A 14,584-nucleotide genomic window follows, 5' to 3' on the forward strand; every position below is an offset into this window, starting at 1 on the left:
CCTAATTATTGAATGGCTTTTATAGCCCCATTATTTATAATCACTTTTGAATAACAGCTGAAAGATGGTGATGGAATGAAAACAGTAGTGTGAAAATGATAATCACTTATGGAATTACAGGAATTAGAAATATCTTGTGACCACCTATGAATTAAGAACTCTTTCTCCCAAATAATTTTTAGCCACATATACTGTATATCATACTCTCTATAAATGAGAACTGTGCTCAGTCCCTGTAAGAATTCTTACCTACTGGTTTCACGAAAGTAAAACAGCCCGAGAACCCTGCACATAGGCACATTCACATAGGTGCATTATGTACATTTTTTTAGAAATAAATTCTGTTTTGGAACATTTTAGATGCAAAAAGCTGCAAAGATAGTACAGAGCATTCTGGAATCTCCTTTACCTAATTTTCCCCAGTGCCAACATCTTGCATAGTCATGATACATCTGACCTAAGTTGCTTTTACCAGTGTCTATTTTCTGTCTATGTTGTGTTTAGTTGTCATGTCTTAAACTCCTCTAGTCTGTACAAGGTTCTTAATCTTTTCTTGTTTTTCCATGACCTTGACAGTTGCGATAAATACCAGTATATGTTTTCAACAAAAAGTTTCACCCTCCACTGCTGGATAAACACCTGGTTTAGAATCACAGAGATGAAAGGGGGAAAGTGTAGAGGTTTGGAGTTAGGATATCTGAGTTCTGGTCCTACCTCCATCTGATCCCTTCAGTACCTGAGAGTCTCACTTTCTTCATCTGTTTTGAAGTGGGAACAATATTACCATTCTCCCTGGGTTTTATGAGGTTTAAATGAGATAAAGTTCATGAAAGAGATTTATGATAAAGCATCAAACATATGATCGTCAAAGGGAAATTCTTATTTATAATGTCTGAGTTTTTCTATCCTGCAGATCTGTATAGAGTGGAGATTGACACCAGTAACATTCCATTCTAGGAAACATTTAGTACATTTCTCAGAAGGCTCTTTAAATGTGTAAAATTGTTCTGCTTTGTAGAGGCCATGAGAATGGGTTATGTTTAAGCCATTGAGTTTTTTTATGAAAGCCCCACCAGTGCAGATCTGTGGCTCACCCTCCTACTCTTTTTCTAAGGCAGTTGTTTGTACACCAGAGCTACCTGTATACACACAGATGCACAGTCATGTAAAGCCTGGCAAGCTTAGGCAAACATCACGTTTTTGAGAGAGAGACAATCCTTGGAATGGGGTGGTGGCAAACTACAGCTTGCGGGCCAAGTCCAGGCTACTGTATGTTTTTGTAATAAAGTTTTATTAGAACATAGCCAGGCACAATTGTTTACATCTTGTTTAGAGTTGATTTACTGGTAAAACAGAGCTGAAGAGTTGGAACACAGACCTTACAGCCTACGAAGCCTAAAATATTTACTATCTGACCTTGCAGAAAAGTTTTGCCTGCATCTGCTGTAGAATCTTACTGATGCAAGATGTCTTTCTTTCCATTCTCACCTGTCTGGGACCATATACTTGTGATTCTCTTATTTGTTCTCAGTTCTGAAACATTTTTAAAGAGGAGTACTGTGCAAAGCATAGACTTATTAGGATGCTTTGCTCAGGGAAAATGGTCTCACCTTTTTCAGACCCATCAAATAATGTGTAGATATTGTTGGTGGGCTCTATTCTCACAATCCAGCAGAAATTGGAGTGGCATGTGCTAATGTAATCCTTGTTGTTCAGTCACTCAGTAGTGTCTGACTCTTTGCAATCCCGTGGCCTGCAGCATAACAGGCTTCTCTGTCCTTCACTATCCCCTGGAGTTTGCTCAAACTCACGTCCATTGAGCTGATGATGCCGTCCAGCAATTTCATCCTCTGCCACCTCCTCCTCCTCCTGCCTTCAGTCTTTCCCAGCACCGTTTGTATGGCTTGGTGGCTTCCCTGGTGACTCAGACGGTAAAGCATCTGCCCACAATGCAGACCTGGGTTCAGTCCCTGGGTCAGGAAGATCCCCTGGAGAAGGAAATGACAATCCATTCCAGTACTGTTGCCTGGAAAATCCCATGGACGGAGGAGCCTGGTAGGCTACAGTCCGTGGGGTCCCAAAGAGTTGGAACACGACTGAGTGAATTCACTTTAACTTTATGCTTCTATGATATTTCCTTGTGTAGGTCAGAGGACCTGGAACTCTAGTCCTAGTCTGCTGTTGCTTGAATGATATCAGACCATATTAGAATATAGTTTACCACCTGCATTATCTATTCTTATCTGAGAATAAATTGGAGTGAGATTGGGACGGTAGGGGAACAGCTGTGTTAATTACTATGGATGTTCAAACTATGGAATGCCAATGGCATCTCAGTTTGTATTTGCCTTCAGAGCCATGTCCATCCAGTGTTCACTGTTAGCACTTGAGTCCTGCAGGTTGGTTGAGCACAGTTCTGTTAGATCCTAATGTCTTTTTAAGAATTTAGTGTCTTCTTGAAGGACGCACACACACTATCGTCAGATTCCACTCGTGGTTCTGATTGTAGAGACATTTGACTTCAACTTTACATGAGGTCATGCAGCTGTTTATTGATTAGGGTTGGGCAGAAGCTCATATCAGCTATATAGTGTTGCCAGCAGGGGACCATTGTCTTTTCTGCTCTCAGTAAACCTTTTATTTATTCATTTTTCTGAGCAGGTGTTATTCTACTACCCTGTTTAACTAGAACGAATATAAGAAGCACAAAAGGCTGGAAATAATGAGAAAAATAGAGATGATGGAATTTGAACCTTGTTTTCTTTTCCATGCTTAATTCAGGTTTCTTCTTGCTGTGGGATGAAATTTATCAAAAGATTGACCAGGAGAAAAAGAACCGAAAAAACAGGCAGGATAATAATAATAAAGCAGCTATCCTGAAGTGCTAGCAAAATGTTTCATGCTTGTCCATGTGGGGAGTTAAATGTAGATAGTAATTTCTGGAGCTTCATCAGCATACAGAAATCTATCCTGCAGCCTCTGTTTCACATCACAGACTCACCATGTATTTTTCTTTTCTGTTTTTTAAGTTCTGCAGAAACAAGATTGTAAGGATAGCAGTCTTTGTACCACTAGGGGAAAGGATTCAATCTCTGCTGGTCTAATGAGATACCACCTGCCTGGAGTCATGTGTGCTGTGCCTCTTATTATAAAGTGTTATTACTGGCTCACTAGTGGAGTGGCAGCGTCTCTTGAGGTTTGCAAGAGATGGGAGAAATAGGGAAAAGCTCATTCTTAGAACCTAGTTCCCCAAGTTTTATTAAGGAACTTTGCTGGACTTAGACCTTTAATTTGAAGACTTTAGCATGTATAAAATCACTTGAAGATTTGTTAAACCATAGATTGGTGAACCTGACTTTCAGAGATTTTAGTTCAGTAGATCCTGAGTACAATGTAGTAATCTGAATTTCAGTAACTTTCTGAGTAGAGCCGCTTAGGCTAATGTTAGAGATGATGACTATCCTGTACCCCAAGTATTACACAAGAATTGCTCACCTGGAGATGCAGAACCAACATCTGGACCAAGAGTTAGCCAAATGTGGCCCCTGGGCCGAATCTGCTGCCTACGTTTGTAAATAAGTTCTATTGGAAAACAACTTTTTTTACATATAATCTATGGCTGTTTTCATACTACAAAGGCAGAGTTGACCAGTTGGACTGAGTCCATGCGTGCCCCCAAAGCTGAAAAATATGTGCTGTCTGGCTGTTGGCCCTTTACAGAAAAATTTTGCTGACCCCTGACCTAGACCAGTGCTTCCATGCCATTTGGGGGAAGGCGGCTTGGAAGTAATTCTGTAACTGGCACACTGAGTGTTACCAATTTCTGTATTTTTTAGACACAAGGGTTCTTTTGTTTTTATTTTTATTTTTTTACTTAAATACATATGATAATGGAATTCATTTGTTATTTCTCAACAAGCCATTCTCCAAATCAGTTTTCTCATTGGAACCAACAGTTTCTCAGAATTAAAGGAAACATAGTTTTAGTAGCCATGCTTCCTCTCTTAATACAGAGCTTTGAATTAGAATTATTTGAATTATTGGTGGAAACTTTTTTTATAATTGCATAATTTTAAGGAGAAAAATCATTCTCATATGGACTCTGTAATTGTCAGATGTGTGTTAGTTGCTCAGTCATGTCTGACTCTTAGTGACCCCATGGACTGCCCACCAGGCTCCTCTGTCCATGGAATTCTTCAGGCAAGAATACTGGAGTGGGTAGCCATTCTCTTCTCCAGGGGATCTTCCTGACCCAGGGATTGAACTCAGGTCTCCTACATTACAGGCAGATTCTTTACCTTGTGAGCCACCAGGGAAGCCCCCAGTTGTCAGATCAGTGATACTATATTTCCTTCAAAAACTGCTGTATGGAAGGCAGTTTGTCAATATGTTATCAAAAATCTTTAATGTTCATACTCATTGCTCTATTCACTCTACTTCCAGGAAATTTCAGCAAAAATTCATATTTAATGTTTTCCATTACAGCACTATTTATATTTTTTTTTTTAAGAAAAAAAAAACATCTAATTGACTGTTAATGTGAAGCTAATAATATTAAGGTGAACCCACACTGCTATTTTGGGACCATTTAAAATCAAGCTGGAAGGAAATGCCCTGGCTGTTCAGTGGTTGAGACTCCGTGTTTGTACTGCAGGGGGCATAGATTTGATCTCTGGTTGGGGAACTAAGATCCCACATGCCTTGTGATGTGGTAAAAATAAATGAAATCAAGCTGGATGAAGTGATGCTGATACAATCTTTTTGGAGAGGATTTTCTGTCAAGAACCTTGAACGTTTTTATACCTTTTGTACCAACATTTTCACTTAAGAATCATGAGAAAGTAATAAGAAATACAGATAGATTTTGTATAAGGAAGATAAGCGCAGTGGAAACAATTTGTATGCTTAATAATTGGTAATGATTACATAGGTTGTGATAAATTGATAAGCTAAAGTACTATGTAAATTAAAAGTATATTTTGAGCTCTAATAGTATATTGGAAATGCTTATGAATTATTAGAATATTTGGGTATGAATCATGTATATCACACGATCTTACGCATCCCATGTTAAATAGGTACTCATGGAACTCTTAGTTCCACTCAGACCTGTTCATCACAGCTTAACTGAAGCTCAGACACCAAAGTCATTTTTGAGTCCTCTCTTGTATTTGGTATTTTCCTCCATCACATAGGTGAACTCTATCAGTTTCAGCTTTAAATTGCACCTCCTCTGTCCCCTCTGCCCTTCTATTTGGTCATTTCCTTAATCCAGGTCATCTCAGGTCTCGTTGGGTCAGCTTCATCCCATTTTCTCCCTGTACTCTTCACCCACTGCATGGCTGCAAGAGTCATCTCAAAATTTAGACCAGACCTTCCCACCTCCCTGACTAAAATCCCTTGAGTGGATTCCTACTGAGCTTGGAATAAAGTGCAGACTCTTATGGTCTGCAAGGTACAAAATTATCTGGTCCCTGCTTATCTTTGGAACCTCAATATGAGCCTAGGCCTTGTCTGAGCTTTATGCTGTTTCTCTAAATTTTTAACCTCTTTTCCGCTTCTGGAACTTTTACACATGCTGTCCCTCTGCCTACAGTGCTTTACCCCACACTGAGCAAAACTAACCGGCTTCTCGTCTTCCTTTTCATCTTACTATTATCTCAGACCCGAGGCCTGCTTTTTGCTTCCCGAAACGGGTGTGTCAGTCCTGACTCAGGAACTCAGTGTTTTCATGCCCTCTCTTCTGGGCCCACAGGGTATCTGGCTGAAGGCACTTAAGAAAGATTTGTTGAGTGAATCAACGAATCTGCTCCAATATTTAAGCATATTATAAGTATATATGTATATGCATACTCAGGGCATATAGGACTAAATGTTAATGGTGATGCAAATTAAATAACAGTTTATTTTTAAACTTTTGGCAGAAAACAACAAAATTCTGTAAAGCAGTTATCTTTCAATTAAAAATAAATAAACTTTCTTTGGGAAGTTTTGTATATTTTTTAAATCTTGTAATTAATTTATATTGCTTCTTTATTGTGGTAAGATATACATAATATAAAATATATCATTTTAACCATTTTTAAGTATACAGGTCTGTGGCATTAAGTACATTCACTTTGTTGTACAGCCATCAACACCATACATTTCCAGAATTTTTTTCGTCCTTCCCAGGTGAAACTCTGTACCCATTAAATATTAAATTTCACCAGTAACTTATCTTATTTTCACAATAAGAAAAACATTAGGAAAAATATGTTATGACAAAACAGATAGCGAACATATTTTTCGGACAAAGCTCATTTAAACATATATCAGATTGTAAGTCTGAGTGACTACAAAGCTAGTACATTTGTTCTTCACCTTATAATTTTGTATTAGAAAAGCCTATCCTGTATATAGTTCATATATACAGATGTATATATATATATATAAAGGTGTGTGTGTGTGTGTGTGTGTGTGTATATATATATATATATATACACATATATATATATACATACATACATCTAAAGAATATATATATTCTTTTCAGATTCTTTTCTGTTATAGTTTATTATAAGATATTGAATATAATTATTTGTGCTATACAGTAAGTTCTTATTGTTTATTTAGAATAGTGTGTATCTGTTAACCCAAACCTCTAAATTTATTACCCCTCCCTTTTCCTTTGGTAACCATAAGTTTGTTTTCTATGTCTATGAGCCTATTTCTGTTTTGTAAATAAGTTCATTTGTATCATTCTTTAGATTCCACATATAAGTGGTATCATATAGCATTTGCCTTTCTCAGTCTGACTTCACTTAATATAATATTCTCTAGGTCCATCCATTTTGTTGCAAATGACAGTATTTTATTCTTTTTTATGGCTGAGTAATATTTCAGGTTGTTTTTTTTTTTTTGAGTGTATGTGCACATGCCTGCGTGTATACACACACATACACTGTATCTTCTTTAGTCATTGATCTACCGCTGGACACTTAGGTTGCTTCCATGACTTGGCTATTGTTAATATTTCTGCTATGAGCATAGGAGTTCACATATCTTTTTGAATTAGAGTTTTCACCTTTTCCAAGTATATGCCCAGAAGTGGGGTTGGTGGATCATATGGTAGCTTTATTTTTTGTTTTTTTAAGGAACCTCTATACTATTCTCCGTAGTGCTTGCACAGATTTACTTTTTCCCATCAACGATGTAGGAGAGTTCTCTTTTCTCCACATGCTCTTCAGCATTTATTAATTGTAGACTTTTTGATGGTGGCAGTTCTGGTTGATATAAGGTGATATCTCATTGTAGTTTTGATTTGCATTTCTCTAATAATTAGCAATGTTGAGCATATTTTCATGTGTTTCTTGGCTGTCTGTGTATCTTCTTTGGAAAAATATCTACCTAGGTCTTCTGTCCATTTTTTGATTGAGTTTTTTTGGGTTTTTTTGTTGTTGGGCTGCATGAGCTGTTTCTATATTTTGGAAATAAATCCGAAATAGGTTGCATCGTTTGTACATACTGAATATTTTCTCCCATTCCGTAGGTACTTTTGTTTATGTGGAAAACTAATTTCTTGACCGTGCAGATTTCTACTGACTAGCATTCCTGCTTAGAATCTATATTCTAGGAGATAGAGATCAGAGCAGAGTTCCCTCATAATCCCTCATAGAGACCAGAGCAGAAAATGATGCTCTGGTTGAGTTGGTAGAAAACTATCTAGCATGGGAGAGCAATAGTTGGAGAATAGCACAACGCAGTTATTTTGGGAATTGTTTCATGTTTAAATAATAATAGGCAAGGTTTGTAACGTAAATACTTGATGAAGGAATCATACCCAGAATATATAAATAGCATCTTATCAAGAATAACAAGACAACCTATTAGGAAAATACACAAAGACTATGAACAGGCAAGTTACAGGAGAAGAAATGTTAAAAAGAAAAAAAGAAGGTCCAATTTCATTAATACATGGTTTGTAAATAAATTAGTGTAATGTATCAAATAAATTGATAAAATATCAATTCATCTTTATTAGATCAGGAAGATTTTTTAAAAAGATGGGTGGTTTGTATATGCTCAGTTATGTGTGACTCTTTGCCCTCCCATGGACTGTGTAGCCCACCAGGCTCCTCTGTCCATGGAATTTTCTAGGCAAGAATACTGGAGTGGGTTGCCATTTCCTACTCCAGGGGATCATCCTGACCCAGGGATTGAATCCTTGTCTCTTGCATCTCCTGCATTGGCAGGTGGAGTCTTTACCATTGCACCACCTGGGAAACACCATGGACAGTGCAGAAAAGAGTTGCTGGTTAGTTTGAATGCCAGCGTACCAAATTGGCTCTTGGCTCGGGTCTGGGAAATTGCATTTCCAGAGGGTTCTGTCCATTCCCAGAACTAATAGCAGCTTATTGTGCTTTAACTGTTGATGCAAAAGATACATTTTATCCTTTCCTTCTGAGAGTTTGGAACTTGATTTTATGCCAGGCAGAGGCTGCCTACATGGTTAGTTCCTAATACAAATTCTGCGCCCTTATGTGTAATGAGCTGCCTTGAGTGTCTAAAGGGCACATTTCACACTGTTGCCCTGGGAGTTAGAGTGACTTCACCGGGGAAGGGGCTCTCAGAAGCTTGTACCTGATTTCCTTTGGACTTTACTGCCCCTGGAACCTTTTCCCTTTGCTGCACTTGAGTTGTACCCTTTTTCCATAATGAAATATAGCTTTGAGTACAAGTATATTCTGAGTCATGTGAATCTTCCTAGCAAATCTTCAAATCTGGGACTAGTCCCAGGACCCTACATACACAAATAATGGCAAATGTTGGCCTAAGTGTGGGGAAATGGGACTTCCCAGCCTTTTGGTAGAAAAGCAAGTTGGCCCCAATGATTTTGAGAATTTAGAGATACCTAGGTAAGTTAGAAGGTGACTACATCTATTTCCAGGTTTAGATATTTTAAGAGTAAAAAAATACACAGTTTTGCTTTTTTTTTTTAAAGTATTTTAATGACACTTACTGCAGCATTGTTGAATTGTCAGCAACATTGGAAATAGCCTAATTATCTCTGAAGGAGAAATAAAATTACTGTATTTTAAAAATGGAATATTATACAGCATTTAAATAATTCAAAAGTACACTGATTGACATGGTTAAATTTCTGTCAAGTAATGGTAATCAAAAGAGCAGAGCTATATTGTTGTACATTTAAAACCACAGAATTCCAGATATATACATATGAAAATATGAAATAGTGGCTAATCCAAGACAGGGTCTAAAGTCCCCCTTTTGCTATTTAAATAATAAAATTATCTTAAAATCAGCTCTGAAACCTTTTGTTGGAAAAAGTTCTGTATGTTGCTGACCTGTGTTCTCTTTTCCATTTGCAAAACAAATCTTGAATTTCACAGAGAGCGAAGATGCTATGACAAACCCTTCCTCTAACAATTATTATTTCATTGGCTCACTGCCCTTGACAATTAGGAGAAGATTTATAGACATGTTCCCCTGAATAATTGGCAATTAATTTGAGATTAGATGCCCAAAAAGTACAGTATTTCTAATGTAATGCGAAGGTTGAGGCTTTTGGCTTATAAATGTCATGGAACACAGAGTAAATGTTAACCGGCAGCGAAGTTAACCTTGCCCTTTTGCACATCCGCAGTAGGGAGGAGTTTTAGTTTGATGATCATAAACTTTAGCTAGCTTGGCTAGTTTGATTGTAAAGCTCAAGTGTCAACAAAGAGTGTCTATGAATTAAGAATGCTTCCAGTCTCAGTGCCCCAGGTTCATCTTGATAGGTATTGAATATGATTCATAAGGATCTATGTGGGATAAAGGAACACTCTATCCTGAGTCTTCTTTGGATTTTTGTTTTGGACTCGTAAGGACCTATATGAAATAAAGAGATACTGAATCCCGAGTCTTCGGAATTGCTTTTGACTTAGGCAGTGGTACATTTGGATCCCATAACATCTTTACAACTTACAGATCAAATGTTAGCTGTCAGTGTGTTTTTATTGCACAGAACTCTGGTCTCCTAGGGGAAGATAAATACTAGGTTCTAGGCAATGGGGATTTTGCTGATAAACTTTCTTTTCCTTGTGGTCAAATTCAAGAACGTTTAGACCTAGAAGTAGAGTTGACCAGCATGACTATCACATGTCAGTAATTTACTAGTTGATTTTATTTTCTGAACAATTCCAGTGCAGTGCCAGTTCAGTTCAGTCCAGTCGCTCAATCGTGTCCAGTTCTTTGCGACCCCATGGGCTATAGCACACCAGGCAGGGGTCCATCACCAACTCCTGGAGCTTGCTTAAGCTCATGTCTATCAAGTTGGTGGCACAGTGCCAGGAGTATATTAAATCTGTGTGAAATGTTAACCAGTTTACACATGTCCAGAAAATTTTAGTGCAGTAGAGTTTTATTAGAGTGCTGAATATTCATTGGAAGGACTGATGCTGAAGCTGAAACTCCAATACTTTGGCCACCCAATGTGAAGAACTGATTCTCTGGAAAAGACCCTAATGCTGGGAAAGATTGAAGGCAGGAGGAGAAGGGGATGACAGAGGATGAGATGGTTGGATGGCATCACCAACGCGATGGACATGAGTTTGAGTAGGCTCCGTGAGTTGGTGATGGACAGGAAAGCCTAGTGTGCTGCAGTCCATGGGGTCTCTAAGAGTCAGACACAGCTGAGCGACTGAACTAAACTGAGAGTTTTATTCCCTTCTGGAAACTCTAGAAGTAGCCTTTATTCCAGATTTCCCTGTGCCTGTATTTTGTTTCTGGCCGTGTAAGTCAAAAGTTTTATGTGCATTTTTTAAAAGCTCGTTTTAATTATAATTTCTTATATATCTAATTCATAGTTAGTGTTTTGTGTGTGTGTGTGTGTTTGGCCACTCTGTGTGGCTTTTTAGGATCTTGGTTCCTTAACCAGTGATTGAACTGAGGGAGGCCCTTGGCAGCGAGAGCTTGGTGTCCTGAGCATTGGACCACCAGGGAATTTCCTCTGTGTATTTTTAAAAGGAATAGCAGTCCGTTTTTGGACTGATCTCAGCTCTTTCTTCACTTGCTTCAATGGTGGCCCACTCTAGTGATGATCTCCATCTTTTATTAAGTGCTTTCTCTTCGCCAAGTACTGTTTGAATCTCCTTTAATCTTTACAAGTCTTGTATTAGAGCTACTGTTACGTCAGTGCTCTGTTTTCATAAATGAGAAAAGTGAGGTTCAGAGAGTAAGCAAGGCACTTGGGTTCACCAGCTAATAAAGAGTAGAACCAGGATTCACACACAAACCTGTCTGTCTCAACCACCAAGATTTACTCCACTCTTCTTTCAGTTTCTCTCTTTAATGAGAAATTGAAAACTAAGCATTTAGAACAGTGCCTACCATATAGTCTTTCGATACTTATGTACAGTTTAAATTTTTGAAATTGATTTTATGATAGTACAATTTCTATACTATAAAATGTCTCCATTTAGATATACTATTCTGTAAGGTTTGATAAATGTGTAAACCTGTTTTATCACTAATACAATTGAGATATACTGCATTGGAATCTCTGCCACCCGTCCCCCGCCACCACCCCCGCCGCCCAAGTTTCCTTTTGATTTCCCTGTTTAAAAAAGTTTTTGTCTTGATATCCGTGTTGGCTCTCAGGAAGTCATAAAAAATAGTTCAGACTTCTTGCTTATCCTTCACTCTGCCTCTTCCAGTGGTAGCATTCTTATGTAGCTATATAGTACAGTTGCAAAACCAGGAAATTACAGGTATACTCTATAGATTTTGTTCCCTGTGTGTTAATCTCTGCCTGTTCTCACTCCAGGTAACTGCTGAACTGTTTGCTGTCATTGTAGATAGGCCTGCTGTGAAGCTTTATATATAAATGGAATCAGATAATATGTTGTCTTTTGTGTCTGGCTTCTTTTGCTCAGCATAATGTATTTGATATTCATCAATATTCGTGGTTTGTATCTTTTAATTGTTGTGTAGCATCCTGTTGTTTGAATATAATACAGTTCCCTTATCCATTCAGTGTTGATAATCATTTGGATTGTTTCCAATTTGGGGCTAGTATATAATGAATGAAGTTGCTGTGATGATTCATCTATAAGTTTTGTGTTTATATGTGTGTACTTGTTTTCACGTCTCTTGCATAAATAACAGTGGAATTGGGTCATTTGGTTAGTGAAGATTAGTTTATAAAATACTGTCAAGTTGTTTTCCCATTTTAGACGCCCACTAGCAGTATATTGCCTGGAAAATCCCATGGACAGAGGAGCCTGGTAGGCTATAGTCCATGGGGTCACAAAGAGTCAGACACAACTGAGCGACTTCACTTTCACTTTCACTTAGCAGTATATAGGAGTTCCTGTTGCTTCACAGTCTTGCTAAAACCTAATATTGATTTTTTCCATTGTGGCAGGTATGTAGCAGGATCTCACTATGACTTTAATTTGCCTTTCTCTAATAATTAGCGGTATTGAATATCTTTTCATATGCTTAATGCACAATTGTATATATTTTATAAACTATATATTCAGACCATTGTGGGGAGGTGGGAAATGTGTGTGTGTGTGTGTGTGTGTGTGTGTCTTCTTAATAAATATTTGATGAATAATTGAATGACCTGAGATAGAGCTATGCATTTTTCTTTTGGCCACTTGAAATCTTAGGTGTACTACAACTCAAATAAAGTAGTTCAAATTGAGTTTCATTAGTCTATTCTAAAATGATCAGCTATAGTAGGAAATCTGGTTTAGAATATGATACTAAAATAAAGATCAGTAATTCCTCTCCTAGGAATCATAGCATCTTCTTAACCATCAAACTTTCATGCTCATAACTTGCTCTTTTTGACTATGGGAAAATTATCTTCTGAAGACGTGAATTCTGTGGTTCACACGGATACTGCATTGTTTCTCTAATGCTAAAAATGCTCTTACCTAATTTTTATCTTGTCTAAAAACAGAAGGACAATCTTAGCCTTGTTATTTTTAGCTGTCACTGAAGCAGTTTTCTCCATTAAGAATAAGTGTTAGCTATGTTGATCTATAACCCATCTGATCATGTAGACTATAATTTGTGTTTATAATTTTTTTAAAAAGTTTGGTTACCTTCTTCTTTCTGTGATACATTTTGTAATAATATATTTTTTAAGCTTTTGTTTAGGTCTGTTAACTGTAGAGAATTAAAAAGAAATAAACACATAGACCAGCCCAGATAACTATTGGTTAAGCAACACCAATTAAAAAAAAAAAAATGTGTTCAGTGATTATAAATCAACACAGAATAGTAAGATCTATATATCTCTTTCTGTCTGTATAATGAAGAGTGACGTATCCTCTTATTTCCCAAACTCAAGTCCTTCTTCCTAAAGGAGACTGTTGTTAAAACTTTTTGGTGGTTCCTTCCATTAATACATGTCTCTCCTTTTCTTTATTCTTCTCACATAAAAGGTCAGATGGTAGTTACCATTCCACATATTTTCCTGCAGTTCCAATACATGAAGATCTAGCTTTTGTACAGTAGTTATTATGCAGATGATAGTTTTACTTAGTTGATTCCTGATGGTTGTTTCCAGGGTTTTTTTGTGATTATTTTTATTTATTCACTGCTACAAAAATGTTTCAGTGAACAATACTGGAGATTTGGGCAGACTTTTGCAAGTATAGCCATAGAGTAAATTTATTCCAGTTGAATCCCTAGTCAAAGAGCATTTTATAATTTGTCAGCTATTGATAGATTGTCCTCTGTAAGATTTCAGCCATCCACTTTCCATCTAATAATGTTTGCAAGTGTCTACAATACATATTTTAAATGTAATAGCTTCTTTTGAATTCTTTGTTGTTTGATTCTCCTAGTATTATGTGAATTGGGATCCCCAAATTAATACTGTTTCAGTGCTGTTTTATCTTTATTACATTCCTGCTTGCTTTTTCCCCTGCATAGGAAAACCAAAACTTAAGTCTTCCTGATGACAGAGGGTAGCAGACTAGAATGGCTTCTTGTGGCTTTCCTATACATGGCTCTCAGGCTGCTCAGTCTCTAGGAAACCTGATGTTTGATGCCTTCTGTTTTATATATTTCCTGTAGGAGGAAAGCTGAACAAAGACCTGCGACATTTTCTCAATCAGAGGTTCCAGAAAGGGTCGCCTGATCATGAGCTCCAGCAGACCATAAGAGATAACCTTTACCGCCATGCTGTGCCTTGTAAGTAGCCAGTTTGGGACATCTTACTGCTGGTGGGTGTGTGAAAAGTTGAGGGAAGACAAACAATAGCTGGTTCTGGAGTACTTGGCAGTTTGCTCATTTAGTGACTCCCTAAGTGCAGGGAGTCCAAATTGACAGTGTGGGACTAGCAATCCAGTGGTTAAGACTCTGCGCTTCCAATGTAGGGGGTGTGAGTTCTATCCCTAGTTAGGACACTAAGACCCCACATACTGCAAGGGGAGGCCCCAAAATGGCGAAACAATTTAAAAACAAGCAAAAAAATTGACAGTGAGACAGAGTACCTAACCAGGTGAATTACTTAGTTTTTCAAGTTCTGGCTTGAATATGCCAGGCAAATTATTTATCCTTTGTAAGGGCATGTTTTCAC

The 14,584-nt window shown here is 37.5% G+C and overlaps 1 protein-coding gene across 18 annotated transcripts in view; it reads left to right on the forward strand.

The window, feature by feature from the left end:
• Positions 1-14,584, forward strand: part of MAGI1 (membrane associated guanylate kinase, WW and PDZ domain containing 1) — a 640,650-nt gene that overhangs the window by 363,353 nt on the left and 262,713 nt on the right. For all 18 annotated transcript variants that reach the window (XM_019984506.2, XM_019984508.2, XM_019984507.2 and 15 more), the window contains exon 2: positions 14,080-14,196. In XM_019984506.2, coding sequence (XP_019840065.1) covers positions 14,080-14,196 — 117 coding nt within the window. The remainder of the gene's footprint in view (positions 1-14,079; positions 14,197-14,584) is intronic.

This window comes from Bos indicus, chromosome 22 (genome assembly GCF_029378745.1).
Source record: "Bos indicus isolate NIAB-ARS_2022 breed Sahiwal x Tharparkar chromosome 22, NIAB-ARS_B.indTharparkar_mat_pri_1.0, whole genome shotgun sequence".
Lineage (NCBI taxonomy): Eukaryota > Metazoa > Chordata > Mammalia > Artiodactyla > Bovidae > Bos > Bos indicus.